At 38.6% G+C, this 17,109-nt stretch overlaps 1 protein-coding gene and 1 non-coding gene across 3 annotated transcripts; one reads left to right on the top strand and one right to left on the bottom strand.

Moving 5' to 3' along the window:
* Nucleotides 1-12,048: 12,048 nt before the first annotated feature.
* On the top strand, nucleotides 12,049-15,492 carry LOC133712087 (serine/threonine-protein kinase-like protein ACR4). Of its 2 annotated transcripts, XM_062138164.1 has the most exons (2): nucleotides 12,049-12,366; nucleotides 12,674-15,492. In XM_062138164.1, exon 2 carries the CDS (start codon nucleotides 12,691-12,693, stop codon nucleotides 15,307-15,309), a length of 2,619 nt encoding a protein of 872 aa, XP_061994148.1. In that variant the 5' UTR covers nucleotides 12,049-12,366; nucleotides 12,674-12,690; the 3' UTR covers nucleotides 15,310-15,492. The 2 variants fall into 2 exon arrangements, with proteins under 2 accessions (XP_061994148.1, XP_061994147.1); XM_062138163.1 differs by having other exon boundaries at nucleotides 12,049-15,492.
* A 102-nt stretch (nucleotides 15,493-15,594) lies between these two features.
* Nucleotides 15,595-15,666, bottom strand: TRNAT-UGU (transfer RNA threonine (anticodon UGU)). Its single transcript has one exon. It is a non-coding gene; the product is annotated as a tRNA-Thr (tRNA).
* Between the last annotated feature and the right edge of the window lie 1,443 nt (nucleotides 15,667-17,109).

Below are 17,109 nucleotides of genomic sequence, written 5' to 3'. Positions count from 1 at the left end.
ACAATCCCCGGACTGAACGATCCCTGCTTATCCTATACTGACAACTACATTTTGCAGGGTTAAATTGTGTGGCTATTTCAGTCGCATCAATTTTTGTTGCGGACCTTTTAAATACATTATGGTATTGGTTGATGTGTCGACACACTGGTCACATGTCGCACTGTTGTGCGCTCGAAATGCTGCTTATGTTAAACTCCTCGCCCAGATTATTCGTCTATGGGCTCACTACCCTGACAATCCAATTAAGTCAATTCGACTTGATAATGCTGGGGAGTTTACATCGAAAACGTTCGATGACTATTGCATGTCACTGGGGATTGAAGTAGAGCATCCAGTTCCCCATGTTCATACCCAAAATGGTCTCGCAGAAGCCGCTATCAAACGACTACAGATGATAGCACGGACATTGGTTATGCGCACCAATCTCCCTTTTTCTGCTTGGGGATATGTAATATTGCATGCAATGACGCTAATTCGTCTACGACTCACTGCCACCCAACCTTACTCTGCGTTACAGACTTACAGCTAGTGACTGGGTACGTGTCACGCCCCGAATTTTGAATAAATAAATTCAAATCCGAAACGCGATAACTCAACAAGCACAAGAAAAACACATAGAAAAATATTCATTTAAATTAAGCAACTAAACAAACTGAGCTCACAATGTCAATACCGACTCGTTCTTTAGAGTCACATATTACATTACAGATAGTTTACAAATTAAACTGAATGACAATTCAAAAAGTAAACACACCCACCACAACTCACTACACAGCGGAAGACTTAAAACTAAGATTACCCTTCGACGTCCACGCTACCGAACGTACCCCTCAGCTTCGACGACGATTAATCGATATTCTAACCGCACATTAAACCCTACACTATAGAATAGTGCACCGGGTTGAATAAAACAAACCCGGTAAGCTTTTTAAGCCCGTATGAGTAAACTCAATTAAAGTAACTCACGTCACGCATGCTTATAATTTCTCAACTCGTGAGATGAATTAAAGCAACAATATTTAACTCCACAAAACACAACCAAACATCAAGTTCATATCATATCATATCATGCTCACGTAAGTTAACTCATATCAAAATCAATATGCTCTGACTCTCGACTCATGCATCCAATTTCACAATAGTACTTCAACTAAACAATTAAACTCAATTATGTTTTAAACATTTTAAAACACAACGAACTACAAAATCAACCTTCATTTGTCTCAACAAAAGTAGTTGTCACCTTAGTGACGTTTCAAATCATTTTCCATCTCAACGACAAATCTACGAAAATCCCACTCATTTCCCCTCAACATAAAACATTTCTCAAAACGGTGACCTCACGACTCATTTCACAACTCACTACAAATCTCAACCACAACCGCACTTACAATTGAATTAAGTAAAATCAGTAATCCCTGCATAGAAACTTAGTTCAGGAGATCACATTAAAAACAAACAATACAAAAGGCAGTAATCCCTGCATATCACTTAGTTCAGGAGATTACATTAAAAACAAACAATACAAAAGGCAGTAATCCCTGCATATAACTTAGTTCAGGAGATTACATTAAAACAAACAATAGAATTCATAGAAATCCAAATCTCACGTAAACACTAAAGAAAGAACATCAACAACATTCCTCGAAAACTACGTACTCATGATGCAGTAACACAGTTACCATCATGACCGCACGCATACAACAGACTACGTCAAAAACTTATTGTGATATTTTAATTAAAACTCGCAAGCGCACGAATCGTCGTTAGTATAGTGTGCAAGTACGAGGTCGTTCCAACTAAGGATTGATAATCAATTTAAACCCTAACCTAATTAATCCAAACACAAAAAACACATAAACAATCAAGCTAAAGAAGATATTGATTTTTGGGGTTTTCAATAACAAATAATTTGAGAATTAAAGAAACAAACAAATAATGATAAAACCAGGGTTTCGAAATCAACCACTAACAATCCTATTTATGTTTCGATGCAATTAATAGATTCTTTTGTTTCTCTATTGATGATAATTCCCGTATCTAAGTCCAGGTACGGCACTTAGACCATAGTTTTCCTTAAGTGTATGATTCTCTCCAGGTACGGCAGATGTCGTATATCCTAACGTGCAGTTTATCTAGGTACGGCATAAATTTAACACATAGGACTCATTACGTTCTAGAAAACAAGAGAATCATGCAAACCATTACTTCAGGTACGACAATAATGTAATTCACAACTCTTAATCACAAGAAGCTAATTTGAATTATATTGCAGGTACGCCTCAAATTCATCTTCTAATTACTAGATGCAAAGCCCTAAGGTGATCAATCAAAGAACTTAAACATAAAGCATCAATTCAAATAGTGACTGAGAATTCATCATAAAGAAACTATAAATCCATCAACAAATCATCAAAGTACATAAATAATCATGATAGGGCATCATCTTAACCCTAGAAAAAGGTTTAGCAAAAGATAACTAAATAAAACATAGAAAGAACATAAATAGAATGGAAGGGAAAAAGAAGGGGAAGATGGATGAGTAGTCTCCGCTCCATAGGCATCTACATTGTGCTCCCGAGACTATCTTCTCATGTAAATTCGTGCTCCCTTATATAGGGAAGATTTCTGCTGATCTTTGGCTTCATGTTTCCTTGTAAAACTTGGATTTAGATTCCTTTCTTCATTTGGAATGGGAAAAGCTTGAAATATCTCTTGTAAAAGTAGGAATAAGTTCCTCATTGAATCCACATCTGAATTAACTTCCTTGAAACATTAGGATTGATGCTCTTGTGCCACGAAACTTGAGTTCTCCACGAATGTGTGTAAAATCCCGAGCAGATTTCCTATCCGACCTATCTTCACTCAAATAATCATAACTTTCTCCAGAAGTATCGAAATCAAAATCCGTAAAATTCTACAGAAAATAACATCCGTAGCTTTCCAATGGTGTAAGGCTCATTGTCTGATTCGATCTGAGCATTTCCCAGTAATTCGGCGAAGTTGGGTGTTCTGCACAGACAGATTCCCAGTCTCAGATTGCACATTGCCTTTCAATGCTACTTAGCTCATTTTGGCTTCTTTTCTTCTTTCTATGGAACAAACCTACAAAAACACTAAAAGATGTAAATGAATCATAAATAAGGAGAACTAAACATAAATATCAAGATTAAGAGGCATAGAAATATAGGAAAATATGAGCACATCAACTACGTACTCATAATGCCGTAACCCAGTTACCACCATGACCGCACGCATACCACAGACTACGTACTCATGATGCCGTAACCCAGTTACCACCATGGCCGCACGCATACATCAGACTAGAGCTCCAACTGAATCGTAACTTGTCACCCCCGTCGGGGTTCAGCCTTACGTCGTAACCTGTCACCTCGGCCGAGGTTCAGCCTTACGATATCTTGCACTTCGGTTACTATTAAACCGTCGAACTTTGGACGCCCCCGTCCTCAGAACAATCTTACTTCGATTATCATTAAACCGTCGAACTTTGGACCCTTTGGCCCTCAGAATAAAACATTTAAAACAAATCCCACACGACTCACAGATGTCACACCATAACTCCAAATCACTCTTTTAACAATATAAATCATTAAAAGTCTACATATCACAATGCCACACCATCCAGATATATATATTCCACGTAAATATATATATACGTAATCATTCACGCAGGAATGACCACTAATATCAACTATAGTTTTATAAATTATACTTCTCGAAAATCATTTTATATCAAAACCATGTTTTAACCGACCCATGAACCGTTGTCGATCAAGTTCATATATTTTAAAACAAATAATTTATTTTGATAAATATGATTTTGCATGCTAACAATTAAATTTACTAAATTAAACATAACTAAATTATCGACCGAAACACCGTGAGATTTACTCACCTCCATATCCTGCTGCGTCTTCACACAAAACCAAGATAAGCACCAAATCGTCCAAACTCCACTCACACAATTTCGTCAATCACCTAATCACATCAAGGTCACACTCAATACAACACAAAGCACACAATTCACAAAACACAATTATATGACGATCCAACAGTCAGATCCTCATCCGAGACCATCCAATGTCTTCGGAACACTTCTACGATCACTATATCAAAACTACAAGTCGATCGGACAGCCGAATCCTCATGGATAGAAAACCGATCGAACCGAAAACCCTAAAACTTGGAAAATTCATAACATGCTCATACGATTTCCAAAAATTACAAACTATATATCGAAATGCTCGTATCGACGAGTAGATCGAAATCAAGAACATAAACTGTCTCTGGGGTGGCCGGAAGCAGCCGGAAAACACCACCACAGTGGCGGCACCGCCGCCCACCCAAAGTCAAAATTTGACAAAACTTCCAATACAAAAGATCTTCATCTCAACTCCAATTACAACATTCATAACTAGCACCAAGTCAGAATCAAAGCCATTTGGCTGGAATTTACCTCGCAAGTTTTGAAAACCGATGAACCCTAGATTCCCAATCTTCCAAATTCGAGCTCCACATGTTGAATCGTTGCAAGCCACCCTGGGTATAGAATCTATGTCTTCTGGGCTAGAAAAGCCACCAAGAATCAAGAGCTAAGGTGGCTGGATGAGTGAGAACCCACGGGGGCGATTTCAACGTCAGCAGCTCCACTTCTCGGCCTTGTACCGCTGTGTACGGTGCTTCCCACGACGAATCACCACCACAGACGTGTAGAGGGGACTGAGGCGAGCAGGATTCCCTTTGGAATCGCGCCGATTGGTGGCCGGACGGTGAAGAAATCGGCCGGCGAAGGGAGAGGGCGAAACTGGGCTTGGGAGAGAAGAGAGAGAAAACTTTCCCAAAATGGAAAGTTGGAATTTCTGAAATAATTTCAGGAAAAATCTCATATATACCAAAATGGAAACTTTTTCCGAAAGCCATAACGTCTTCATACTAACTCCGATTCTCTCGTTCCACATGTCCACAAACTCGTATCGACGCGCTCTACAACTTTCGTGAAGTAAGTTCTCACAGAATCTAAACATATAAAAAGTCAAACTTCGTAACCCCCTAAAACGTGCACTTCGAATAATTATTCGTCCGAAAATAATTCCACTCCACCCTCGAACCACGAAATCGTACAAACGAACAGTACTTTATTAATCCCAGGAAACATTTAGGAATTAATAACAAATTTCTGAGGTCTTACAGTACGAGCCTGATATCTCGCACTTACGCATTTTTGGGTGTGCCATTTATGTGCCTATTACGCCGCCACAGCGTACTAAGATGGGTCCACAACGACGAATGGGAATCTATATTAACTATGAATCTCCAACTATCGTCCGCTATCTTGAACCATTGACAGGCGATCTCTTTACCGCTAGATTTGCGGATTGTCACTTTGATGAGACAGTCTTCCCATCGTTAGGGGGAGATAAGAACACAGATGTTCAACAGGAATGACATGAATTGTCGTGGTCTGTCCCCACTATGTCTCATCTCGATCCCCGTACCGCACAGTCCGAACTTGAAGTGCGAAGAATAATCGAGCTCCAGAACGTAGCAGACACTCTGCCTGATGCGTTTTCTGATGTTGCCAAAGTGACGAGATCACACATACTTGCTGCAAACGTGCCTGCAATGATCGATGTCCCGAATATTGGACATAACGCCACTCCTGTGACACCAGGAGATGGTGCCATTGCCCAAAATGGCAATGATGTGGCGTCTATGGCTGCAGGTCTCGCAAGGAAGCGCGGTAGACCAATTGGTTCAAAGGATACTCGCCCTAGAAAGAGAGTGAATGAGGCACAAACAAATCCTTTGATCATCGATACTCAAAATCCGTCCCATGAGAATGTTCCGAATTATGGTTATGTCCAAGAGACATCATTGGGGGACGCCTCAATGTCAGAACCTATCCCTGAGAACGTAGAGATCTCTGTAAATTACATTAGTGTACATGGGACGTGGGAAAGAAACTCCAGCATCATTGATGATGTATTCGCGTATTCAGTGGCGCGTGAGATTATTGAGACCGATGACATCGAACCACACTCCGTTGATGAATGCCAACGTAGAGCTGATTGGCCAAAATGGAAAGATGCGATCCATGTAGAACTTGATTCTCTAGCGAAAAGAAAGGTATTTGGCAAAGTTGTACCAATACCGCCCAACACCAAACCAGTTGGTCACAAATGGGTATTCGTTAGAAAGCGTAATGAGAGAAACGAGATTGTAAGGTACAAAGCTCGCCTTGTAGCGCAAGGCTTCTCACAACGCCCAGGAATCGACTACAAGGAGACCTATTCTCCCGTAATGGACATCATAACGTTCCGCTACCTTGTCAGTTTGGTAGTTTCCAAAAAACTGAACATGCAGCTTATGGATGTGGTTACTGCGTATCTATATGGGGATCTAGATACAGAGATATACATGAAGGTCCCAGATGGACTTCAGTTACCCAAATCAAGTGGCTCTAAACCACGAAGCGCGTTTGCTATAAGATTGAAACGCTCACTATATGGATTGAAACAATCCGGACGGATGTGGTATAACCGTCTAAGTGACTACTTTATTGGTAAGGGATATGTCAACAATGAACTATGCCCATGTGTGTTCATTAAAAGGACAAGTTCCGGATTTGCAATAGTAGCGGTTTATGTCGATGGCATGAACATAATTGGCACCCATAAAGAGTTAAGGGAAACCGCTGAGCACTTGAAATCCGAGTTTGAGATGAAAGATCTTGGGAAAACACTGTTTTGCCTCGGTTTGGAACTTGAGCACCGTAGAGATGGTATCCTGATTCATCAATCAGCTTATACCCAAAAGATGCTTAGGCAATTCAACACTGACAAGATTAAGCCCTCAAACACCCCAATGGTCGTCTGTAGTCTTGATCCAAAGAAGGATCCATTCCGTCCAAAAGATGACGACGAAGAAGTTCTAGAGGCAGAAGTGCCCTACCTAAGTGCAATAGACGCATTATTGTACTTAGCTCAATGCACAAGACCGGACATCTCATTCGCTGTGAATTTGTTAGCTAGATATAGCTCTGCGCCAACACAACGCCATTGGACTGGTGTTAAAGATATCTTTCGATACCTAAGTGGTATGATAAATATGGGCTTGTTCTATCCCTACAAAGAGACGATGGATTCGGACCCATCAAATGCCAGGGACGCCACACATGGTGGACTGCGTTCCCTCTCCCCATCCCAAAACGATATAAGTGTTTTGGAAGGTTTTGCTGATGCTGGGTACCTCTCTGACCCACAGAAAGGTCGCTCCCAAACTGGTTATGTATTCACCATGGGAAAGACCGCGATATCTTGGAGGTCTACAAAGCAGACATTAGTCGCTACCTCTTCGAATCATGCAGAGATTATTGCTCTTCACGAAGCAGTTCGTGAATGTATATGGCTTCGATCCATAGTGACGCATATTCGAAGCAATTGTGGTCTGAAGTCTACCACAAATGAGCCAACGAGTATTTATGAGGATAATGCTGCTTGCATTGAACAAATGAAGCAAGGCTACATCAAAGACGACAACACCAAGCACATATCGCCTAAATTCTTCTACAATCAGCAACAACAGAAGCTCCTCAAGATCAAAGTGAACCAGGTTCGATCTGAGGACAATGAGGCAGACTTGTTTACTAAGTCATTGCCCAAATCCACGTTCGAGAAACATGTGGCAAGAATTGGCTTGCGGAAATTATTTGAACTCCCATGATCGTAGTCATCAGGGGGAGGCACAGACATCAGGGGGAGATGTCTACATGTTCGTCTCGAAGCGTGAAGGGTGTGTTGTGCTCTTTTTCCCCTTCGACCGAGGTTATTTTTGTCCTATTGGGTTTTTGTTACTCGGCAAGGTTTTTAGCGAGGTAACGAGAGAAGCACTGCATTTGGGAAACACAAGGGGGAGTGTTTAAGTAAATCTCTACTTTATGTTTAGCCCAAACTCTAGGTTACTTGACCTAGTGGTAATAGGGTTTTAATTAGAGATAATCTCGGAGAATAGTAGAGATATTCATTGATTGTATGATTACCTTTCCTTGTACAATTCAGATTTTATACCTTGTAATCCTCTATATGGCCCCTATTATCAATGAGAACACACAACAATTCTCTCTCAAATATCGATTCCCTAAAACAGCTTTTATTATTTTGAAGAATTATAAGACCACTTGTACAAACCTTGTTCTACTAATTTTATTAATCTCCAGATCACCTAATAATTTTACTGATAAGGCCAACTACGTACACATAAAAAATATTAATATATAAAAATATCACCGCATTTTTAGTTTTCATCTATACTATTATTAAGAGAAGAGGCTTTGTTAGCCAAAACTGAAAATTTTGACAGATTTAACCTTAAAAGATTAAAAAACTTTGACAATAAATTAAATCACATGGATAAATAGGACAATTATAAAATAGATTTTTATTAAGAAAATTAAAAAGAAATGATTTTGCAACTCCCACTTTTCTCTCTCACTATTTTCTCTCTGCAATAACTACCACTGAATCTATTTCTTCTGCAATAACTACCTACTTTTTTATTTTTTTATTTTTATTTTAACAACGAAAATTTTTCGTACACATGTTGCAAACTAGTTATTTATAAAAATGACATTGTTTTCAAACAGTTTGCCTTTAATTTAAAGGATAATGTTCAATAAGTCTAACTCTAGTTAAATTATTCTCTAGCTAACAATCTACATAATATCTAATTTTTCCCATAAGTGTAAATATTTTTTCCCCAAAAGTCCTTTTTTTCTTTTCAAATGTTTTTTATTGTTTTGTTGTTTTACTGTTTTGCCCTCTCTCCCTCTATCGCATAGAGAGAGAGAGAGAGAGAGAGAGAGAGAGAGAGAGAGAGAGAGAGAGAGGGAGAGTGAGAGAGGTGGCCTAAGATCTCAGAAGTCGTCGCTGATCTCACTTAAACATTCTCTAGATAAAAAGTTTATTGATCGACCCTCAATAAAAATTTAATAATTATTTTAATTGAGGGCCAATAACCAAAACCCCAATATTTAGAAGTTCTTGGTATAATTTGTTATGCAATATTTGATCGATTGATCGTTGATTGGAAATTTCGTTTCGGATTTTCGGATTTCGATTTTTGATGATCTAATAATTGGATCATCATCATTTTTCAGTAGGTTATTAGAGTTATCGAGGCGATAACCCTTAAAATTTAAGCCTGTTCCGGTGTGAATTTGATTTTCGAGTTTCCAACAAATTATTATTTTAATATTTCGGGGTTTATTTATATTCGAATTTAATCTTTGGTCATCGAGTTAATAGTTATCAGTATCAGTGTATGCATGCATTACGTGGTGGGCAGTACCATCCGATGCGTCATCCAGTTGGTAGTACCCTCCAAATGACATGATATGACTAGTCGGCCGTACCCTCTAGTCATCGCCCTGTTGTATGAGTAGTCAACAATATTATTTATATATTCCAATGACCCCCCCTTCTGTTATATGATTTTCAGTGGCCATCGAGTGAGTGCTACAAGTTAGATGAACCTAGCGGCTGCTTGGTGAGAGTTGCAAGTAGGGTACCAGCTATTGCTCATGTTAGTTAACTGCTGGGTATTCATATTGATGATTTGAAAGTATTTTCTATGAAATCATGTTGCACGCATGGTTTTCACTGAAGAAACGTTTCAGGAAAACAATAAAGTTTTATTATAGTTCCTTGAAAGTATTTATTTTGTCCACCGACTCTAACATTTTTCTAAATATATTTTCCTGGACCCTTCAGTTTTTCATTGCCCAGTCTGCAGATTAGTTGAGGTGGGGTGTGCATAGGATCTTGAGACATAGTGCCCACCGCTTCTATTCTTGTCTATAGGTTAAGTATTGTTTTAACCTACTTGTCTATTATTTTCTTGTTAATTGACTGCCAACTTTATAGTTGTAATGTAACTTGATGTTTAAATTTTAAGGGTCAGTGGCTCATTGTATTATATTGTGAAAATTATAATTTTGATGAGAGTATGTAGGCTCATTGGGTTTGAGTTTATTGTTGGTAATTCTAGAAGTATTCAAATTGCTTTCACATGCTTTTGTGTAATCTAGTTTAGGGGTTATTCTGTCAATTTTTTGGTAAGATTTATCCTAAGGTGGATCCCGCAAACCCACTTCAGATTTTAAGGTGAACTATGAGGCGGGTTTTGTTAACAACATTCTTTCGTCAAACCCCAAAGGCCTAAACCCACCAAACATGCATAAATCAATCAATATTTATGGTAATTCATAAAAAAGATGTTTATTTTTGCTTTACATTTTAAGAATTTATTCAACATGATTGTTCGATTAAATTTGTTTATAAAAAAGAAATTTTTTTTTTCTAAATGAGAATATAAGTAATATTTTTTTCTTAAAAGAAATTTACTTAATTAATCAGTTGGTTTTTACATCAACACAAACTAATGATGTGACATCATTCACAATTAGAATTTGGTAAAAATTTTGGTGTCACATCATTAGTTTGTGTCACATCATTACTTAATTAATCAGGTGGTGATTCCATAATAAATATAATAATGTAAAAATAGAAATTTACTTAATTAATCAGTTGGTTTTTTAATTATTATATTTATTATGGAATCACCACCTTATAGTCATAAAATTGAAGTCCTAATTTTATTACTATAGAGAGGCTTTATTGTAGTTTTTATTTTATTTTATTTTTCAGCAAAGAGAATATTTATAGTAAGAAGAAAAAATCAGTATAACCAAAAACCCAACAAAATGATGAAAAGAACAAACACAAAAGATCAACGACAAACCCAATCAAAGTACCCAAATAGCAGCCTAGCAAAGAGGGAAGAATATGCTGCAGAGACATTACGAGTAAAACTCTAACAGCTTCCCCATATTTTAGTTTTTCTCTATTTTAGGGAAAAATGAGCATCTTTTGCTCCAACAGATTCCCTATAACTTTCTCCATTTTAGGGAAAGTGAGGAGAGAGAAAACAAAATTCCCTAAATTTACAGCAATCTCTAAAATTTTAAGGAAGAATTTAGAGATTTTAGAGATTGCTGTAAACTAGGGAATCTGTTGGAGTTGAAGAAGAAAAATTACTTAAAGCTTTGACTTTTGCTTCCCTATAATACAAAAATTATAGAGAAGCTGTTGGAGTTGCTCAAAGGACCATGACAAACTAACCAAACTAGAGAGCTTGGGAGATGATGAGAATGATTCTAAACAACAAGCACCCAAAGAGACTAATGTATCATCATTAAGAGACATTTTTTAGTGTAATCCCTCTTTAGAGAATGAACGGCACTACGAGCAAAACTACACTCTATCACATTCAATGGCGGACTGAAGTGTTAAACCTAACTGAGCAAGCCACTATGCCAATTACAACTTCGTTATAGACAATAATTTTATTTATATTGGAGTTTGAAAGTTAGCTCATTTAATTTTTTTTTTTTTTGGCTCTACACTGTTGACATTGTTTTATTTTTTAAAAGCACAGGATAGAATGATATGACAACCTCACTACATATGCTAGAAGAAAATACTAATTGTAGCCTCCCAAATTAAAAAGTCGAGGGTGGTAATTAATTTTTTTTTTTGTCATTTATCCCTTCTTAAAAAATCATACATTTATCTTTACTATAAAATTGAGTTTTTAATATTGCCCATGGACTAGTGGAGTAAAACTGAGAAATATGGTAAGGGTCCTAGCCTCCTCCAAGTCATGGCGGCAATATTTGTAAAGAAAGTCAACAAGAAACCTTCGTTACGGTGTCCAAAAGAGATGAAAGAAATGATACTAAATTACAAGCCATTCATGAAAAAACAAACAAATATGTTGCCAATTTTGTTGAAGTGAGTAATTAAGTAGGGGGGACGAGCGAAATTTGGATGCACTGTCGATGAGAGTTTAAATATTTTGGGGAACGGTAGGCATGAAAAGATGAAATGCCATTAACTTCTCATTTATTGCCTTCACCAACACTCAGAACTGCATTTGTATGGCATTCAATACTCTCTCTCTCTGTCTCTCTCTCTAGATGCCTTCCTTCTTGCAACCACATGCAACATCCCATCTCTCTTTAATTTGCTTTCAAGAATTCACCTCACCTCACCACCCACCCAACACTACCAGTCCTGTCCTCCCAAGTCCCAAGTAATATTTTGATACACTCTGTTTCTTGAGTTTTAATTGCATGTAGAGCAACCTGGAAGAAAGATGAGTAGAGACATGATCTCCAATCATGTATTCTCAGCAGAAAGAGTTGAAATGAGGTTTTCTCACATGGGTTTTTAAACTTGTTGCCAAAGCTGTGTTTCAGGAAGGGCTTTCCTCATTTGGGTCCTGCTGGTAATTCTACTCTCTCTTGTTGTCTGTTCAATCATGGAACTTTAGTTTCACTGTTTCCTTTTTCTTCATTCAATCATGGAGAAAAGGGGAGCATGTACAATGGAGTTTCTGTTCTGCATTTTACGCTGGTTTGTGTTGTTGAATTGTGGTGGTCGACATTATAGGACAAGTCAGTAGCAGCAGTAAAAATTCCACGTGATGGTGGTTTCTTTAGGAGGTTTACTGATCTGGGTCCTTAATATCAACAACACACAGAGAGCTGGAATTCTTGTTCACCTTGTAGCTTTATCAAATTTATGGTGTTTAGTTTCAGGACTAGGTTCTATGTCCTCCGTTGCAGTTTCTTACGGTGAGAAAGGTGCAGTTTACTGTGGCTTAAACTTAAATGGGTCTAATCTTGTGAGCTGTTATGGATCAAACTCGGCCATAACATATGGAACCCCAATTCACTTCCCATTTATTGGCCTGACTGCTGGTGATGGCTTTGTTTGTGGTCTGCTCATGGATTCTAACCAACCATATTGTTGGGGCAGCAGTGGTTATATTCAAATGGGTGTCCCTCAACCCATAATTAAAGATGCCCAATATGTAGAAATCAGTGCTGGTGATTACCATCTCTGTGGATTGAGAAAACCTCTAACAGGGAGCCTCAGAAACATGTCTTTTGTCGATTGTTGGGGCTATAACATGACCAAAAACTATGTGTTTGATGGTCAGATGCAGTCCATTACAGCAGGGTCAGAATTCAATTGTGGATTGTTTTCCCAAAACAGGACTGTGTTTTGCTGGGGTGATGAGACTAGTAGTAGGGTTATCCATTTGATCCCCGCAGACATGAGGTTTCGGAAGATTGCAGCTGGTGGGTATCATGTCTGTGGCATTTCAGAGGGTGTGAGTTCTAGAACCTTTTGTTGGGGAAGAAGCTTGGACATTGAAGAAGAAATCTCAGTGGCATATTCGGGTCAAGGCAATGTTGATTTGGCTCCGAAGGACCCAATGCTTTCAATTGTGGGAGGGAAGTTTCATGCGTGTGGAATCAAGAGCTATGACCATGGTGTCATCTGCTGGGGATTTATTATGAAGCCAAGCACACCGGTTCCCAAGGGTATCAAGGTTTATGACATTGCTGCTGGAAATTACTTCACTTGTGGCATTCGTGCTGACAAATCATTCTTGCCTGTTTGTTGGGGTCTTGGATTTCCGACTTCTCTTCCATTACCTGTTCCCCCCATGTCCTGCAGCTCTACTCCATGTGCTCCTGGCTTCTATGAACTCAGCCATGACAGCGCCTCTTGCAAAGATCCCAACTCTCACATTTGCATGCCCTGCAGCACTGGCTGTCCTGCTGAAATGTACCAAAAAACTGAATGTACATTGAAATCTGATAGACAGTGTGATTATAACTGTTCTATTTGTTCCTCAGCTGAATGCTCCTCAAACTGTTCTTCATTGTACGCCAATTCAAAGAGGAATGAAAGGTTCTGGTCTCTGCAATTGCCTGTCATTATTGCTGAGATTGCCTTTGCTATGATATTGGTCAGTGTTGTGTCTCTAACTGCAATTTTATATGTCCGCTACAAGTTACGTGACTGTCGTTGCACAGAAAAATACGTAAAGTCCACAAAGAATGGTCGCAGTGGTTCTCCTTTCCAGAAAGACATTGGCAAGATTCGTCCAGACTTGGATGATCTGAAGATAAGGCGGGCTCAGATGTTTACTTATGAGGAACTGGAAAGAGCAACTTCGGGGTTTGAAGAAGAGTCTGTTGTGGGCAAGGGAAGCTTCTCCTCAGTTTTTAGAGGTGTTTTGAAAGATGGAACAGTTGTTGCTGTCAAAAGGGCTATAATGTCTCCTAACATGCAAAAGAATTCGAAAGAGTTCCATACTGAGCTAGACTTGCTCTCCAGATTAAACCATGCTCATTTACTCAACCTGCTTGGGTATTGTGAAGAAGGTGGAGAGAGGCTTCTTGTGTATGAGTTCATGGCTCATGGATCATTGCACCAGCACCTCCATGGAAAGAACAAAGCCTTGAGAGAGCAATTGGACTGGGTTCGAAGAGTCACAATTGCAGTCCAGGCAGCTAGGGGAATTGAATACTTGCATGGTTACGCTTGCCCACCAGTGATCCATCGAGATATTAAGTCTTCAAATATCCTGATCGATGAGGAACACAATGCTCGAGTAGCTGATTTTGGCTTGTCACTATTGGGACCTGCAGATAGTAGTTCTCCATTGGCCGAGCTACCAGCGGGGACTCTAGGGTATCTTGATCCTGAGTACTACAGACTTCACTACCTGACAACCAAATCTGATGTTTATAGTTTTGGTGCTTTGCTGTTGGAGATTCTTAGTGGCAGAAAAGCCATTGATATGCAATATGAAGAATCAGGAAATATAGTTGAATGGGCAGTGCCTCTGATCAAGGCAGGAGACATATTTGCAATTTTGGATCCAGTTTTGAAACCCCCACCTGATGTTGAAGCCTTGAAAAGAATTGCAAATGTTGCTTGCAAATGTGTGAGGATGAGAGGCAAGGAGAGGCCATCAATGGATAAAGTGACTACAGCACTTGAACGAGCTCTTGCGCTGCTAATGGGCAGCCCCTGTAATGAGCAACCCATTCTGCCTACTGAGGTGGTATTGGGAAGCAGTAGATTGCACAAGAAGTCATCGCAGAGATCTTCAAACAGGTCAGTGGAAACTGATGTTATAGATGCCGAGGATCAGAGGTTTGAATTCAGAGCTCCTTCATGGATCACATTTCCGAGTGTTGCTTCTTCCCAGAGGAGGAAATCCTCGGTCTCAGATGCCGATGCTGATGGGAAGAGCTCCATGGAAGCTAGAAATATGGGGAATGGTGGTGATGGGTTGAGGAGTTTGGAGGAAGAGATTGGGCCAGCTTCACCTCAAGAGAAGTTATTCTTGCAGCATAATTTTTAAACTCACCAAACCATGCTGCATCAATCTGCTGCTTCACCTCAGGATTGCATTTACTTAATTTCTTGGTTGTAATTTCCTGGACAGCTACCACTTTATATTTTTTGTTACTCCCATATCTCCTTTTTTTTTTTTTTTTTAGAATATTTACTCCCATATCTTCTGTTTTAGTACAGTGTGGTGAATTTTTTTTGGTCTGAAGTGTGGTGAATTAGATTCGCCTCTTTTGATAACAAATTCTGGCATCGTTTCAGGAAATAGAGAAAAAAAAAAAAAGTAAGTGAATAATGCCCTCACGCAGGATCGAACTACGGACCTTCAGTTTACAAGACTGACGCTCTACCACTGAGCTATAAGGGCAGTTGTTAGGTTGTCTAAGGTACGTAATATAAATACTTTTTCGGGCTTTGTATACCAAGGATTCACAAATTGGGGGTGCTAAAATGGAACATTTCCATGGTCAACATGCTTTGAGGGAGACAATACACAAATTGGACTTGGGTGTTTTGATTATTAAGTTTTGGATGGCTTATAAGCAAATGATTTGGTGGGTGCAAATTGTACAGTTGCAAAACTATACCGTTTAATGTTAAAAAAAAGAAGAAGAGTATATTCAATAAAGTATATATAATAAGTGGAAATACAATCATAAAGTGCACTATGAGATCAAAGATAATGAGTTTTGTTTTGATTGTTTTATTTTTCAGAATTCAATTATTAAGTTCAGTTCCAAACATGAATCAGTATAAAATACTACAATAATAAGTTTGGTTAAACTGACTGTGACCGAATTGGTAAAAGTATACACATGACATTATATTATTGGGGTTTTTGGTCAAGTCAATACCAATTGTATAGACTTGGCCACCCAACCTCACAAAAAGCTTTCTATGATATATAGTGGTAGTTCAAGGTGAGATACATGAATAGTTTACCAGCCCTAAGATTTGCACTGGAGGTGACATAGAAAATCTTGTCTAATATAGCAGTGAGGATGAGAGCAATTTTATTTATTTAAAAAATAAAGTATTTTGGAAGCATTGAAGACATGAAGCAGCTGCTATTACATTGGTGTTGGATCCAAGAAACGAACTCAAAATTTTCAAAGAGTTTGCAAATAGTAGCTGAAAATAGATGATGATATGATAAAGACCAAGTCTGAGGAGGTGGAATCTCTCTCTGTGATAGGTTGTCAGACTTCCAAGAATGACAAAAGTAGGAGTGGAGAGAACTACATAAGACAAGGGATCAACTTTGCTTAAAAGACCATGTCTGGTAAAATGGATGGCATGTTTGAAGACTAGAAAAGAAAACTTGAAGACTTAATTGAAATTGTTGTTGTTTATGAGGTTGATAGGTACCTACTAAAGTAACTGGACCCTATTGATAGGGGTCTACTGGACCTTTTGAGGCCTCCCAAAGATACCTAGTAGACCCTAACCTTACTGATTTGCAAATTTGAGAGAGAAAAGATACAGATCAATTTGCAAATTGCTTCTCAGACATTAAGATTCCAAACAAATCCCCACATAAAACCACGACTCTCAAAACCTTTTGGATGCAGTTCACAAGTCACCTAAATATGAGGAAATTTTGCGGTTCGTGTTAATTTAATCAGAGAGGTGGATATGATCAATCTCAAATTTGTAAAGGTGGAAGAAGAGATAAGACTGTGGAGTCGAAAGAGACTATTTATTTCGATTAAGTGGTTGACTATGAAGTAACATTGCATGCAAGATATATATATATATATACAGGGCCCTTCTAGTGATGGATCCATTTTTTTGGTCTTTTCTAGGGATA

This window comes from Rosa rugosa, chromosome 5 (genome assembly GCF_958449725.1).
Source record: "Rosa rugosa chromosome 5, drRosRugo1.1, whole genome shotgun sequence".
Lineage (NCBI taxonomy): Eukaryota > Viridiplantae > Streptophyta > Magnoliopsida > Rosales > Rosaceae > Rosa > Rosa rugosa.
Note: the sequence above shows the minus strand (reverse complement) of the source record. Positions and strands in the feature narration are given on the sequence as shown.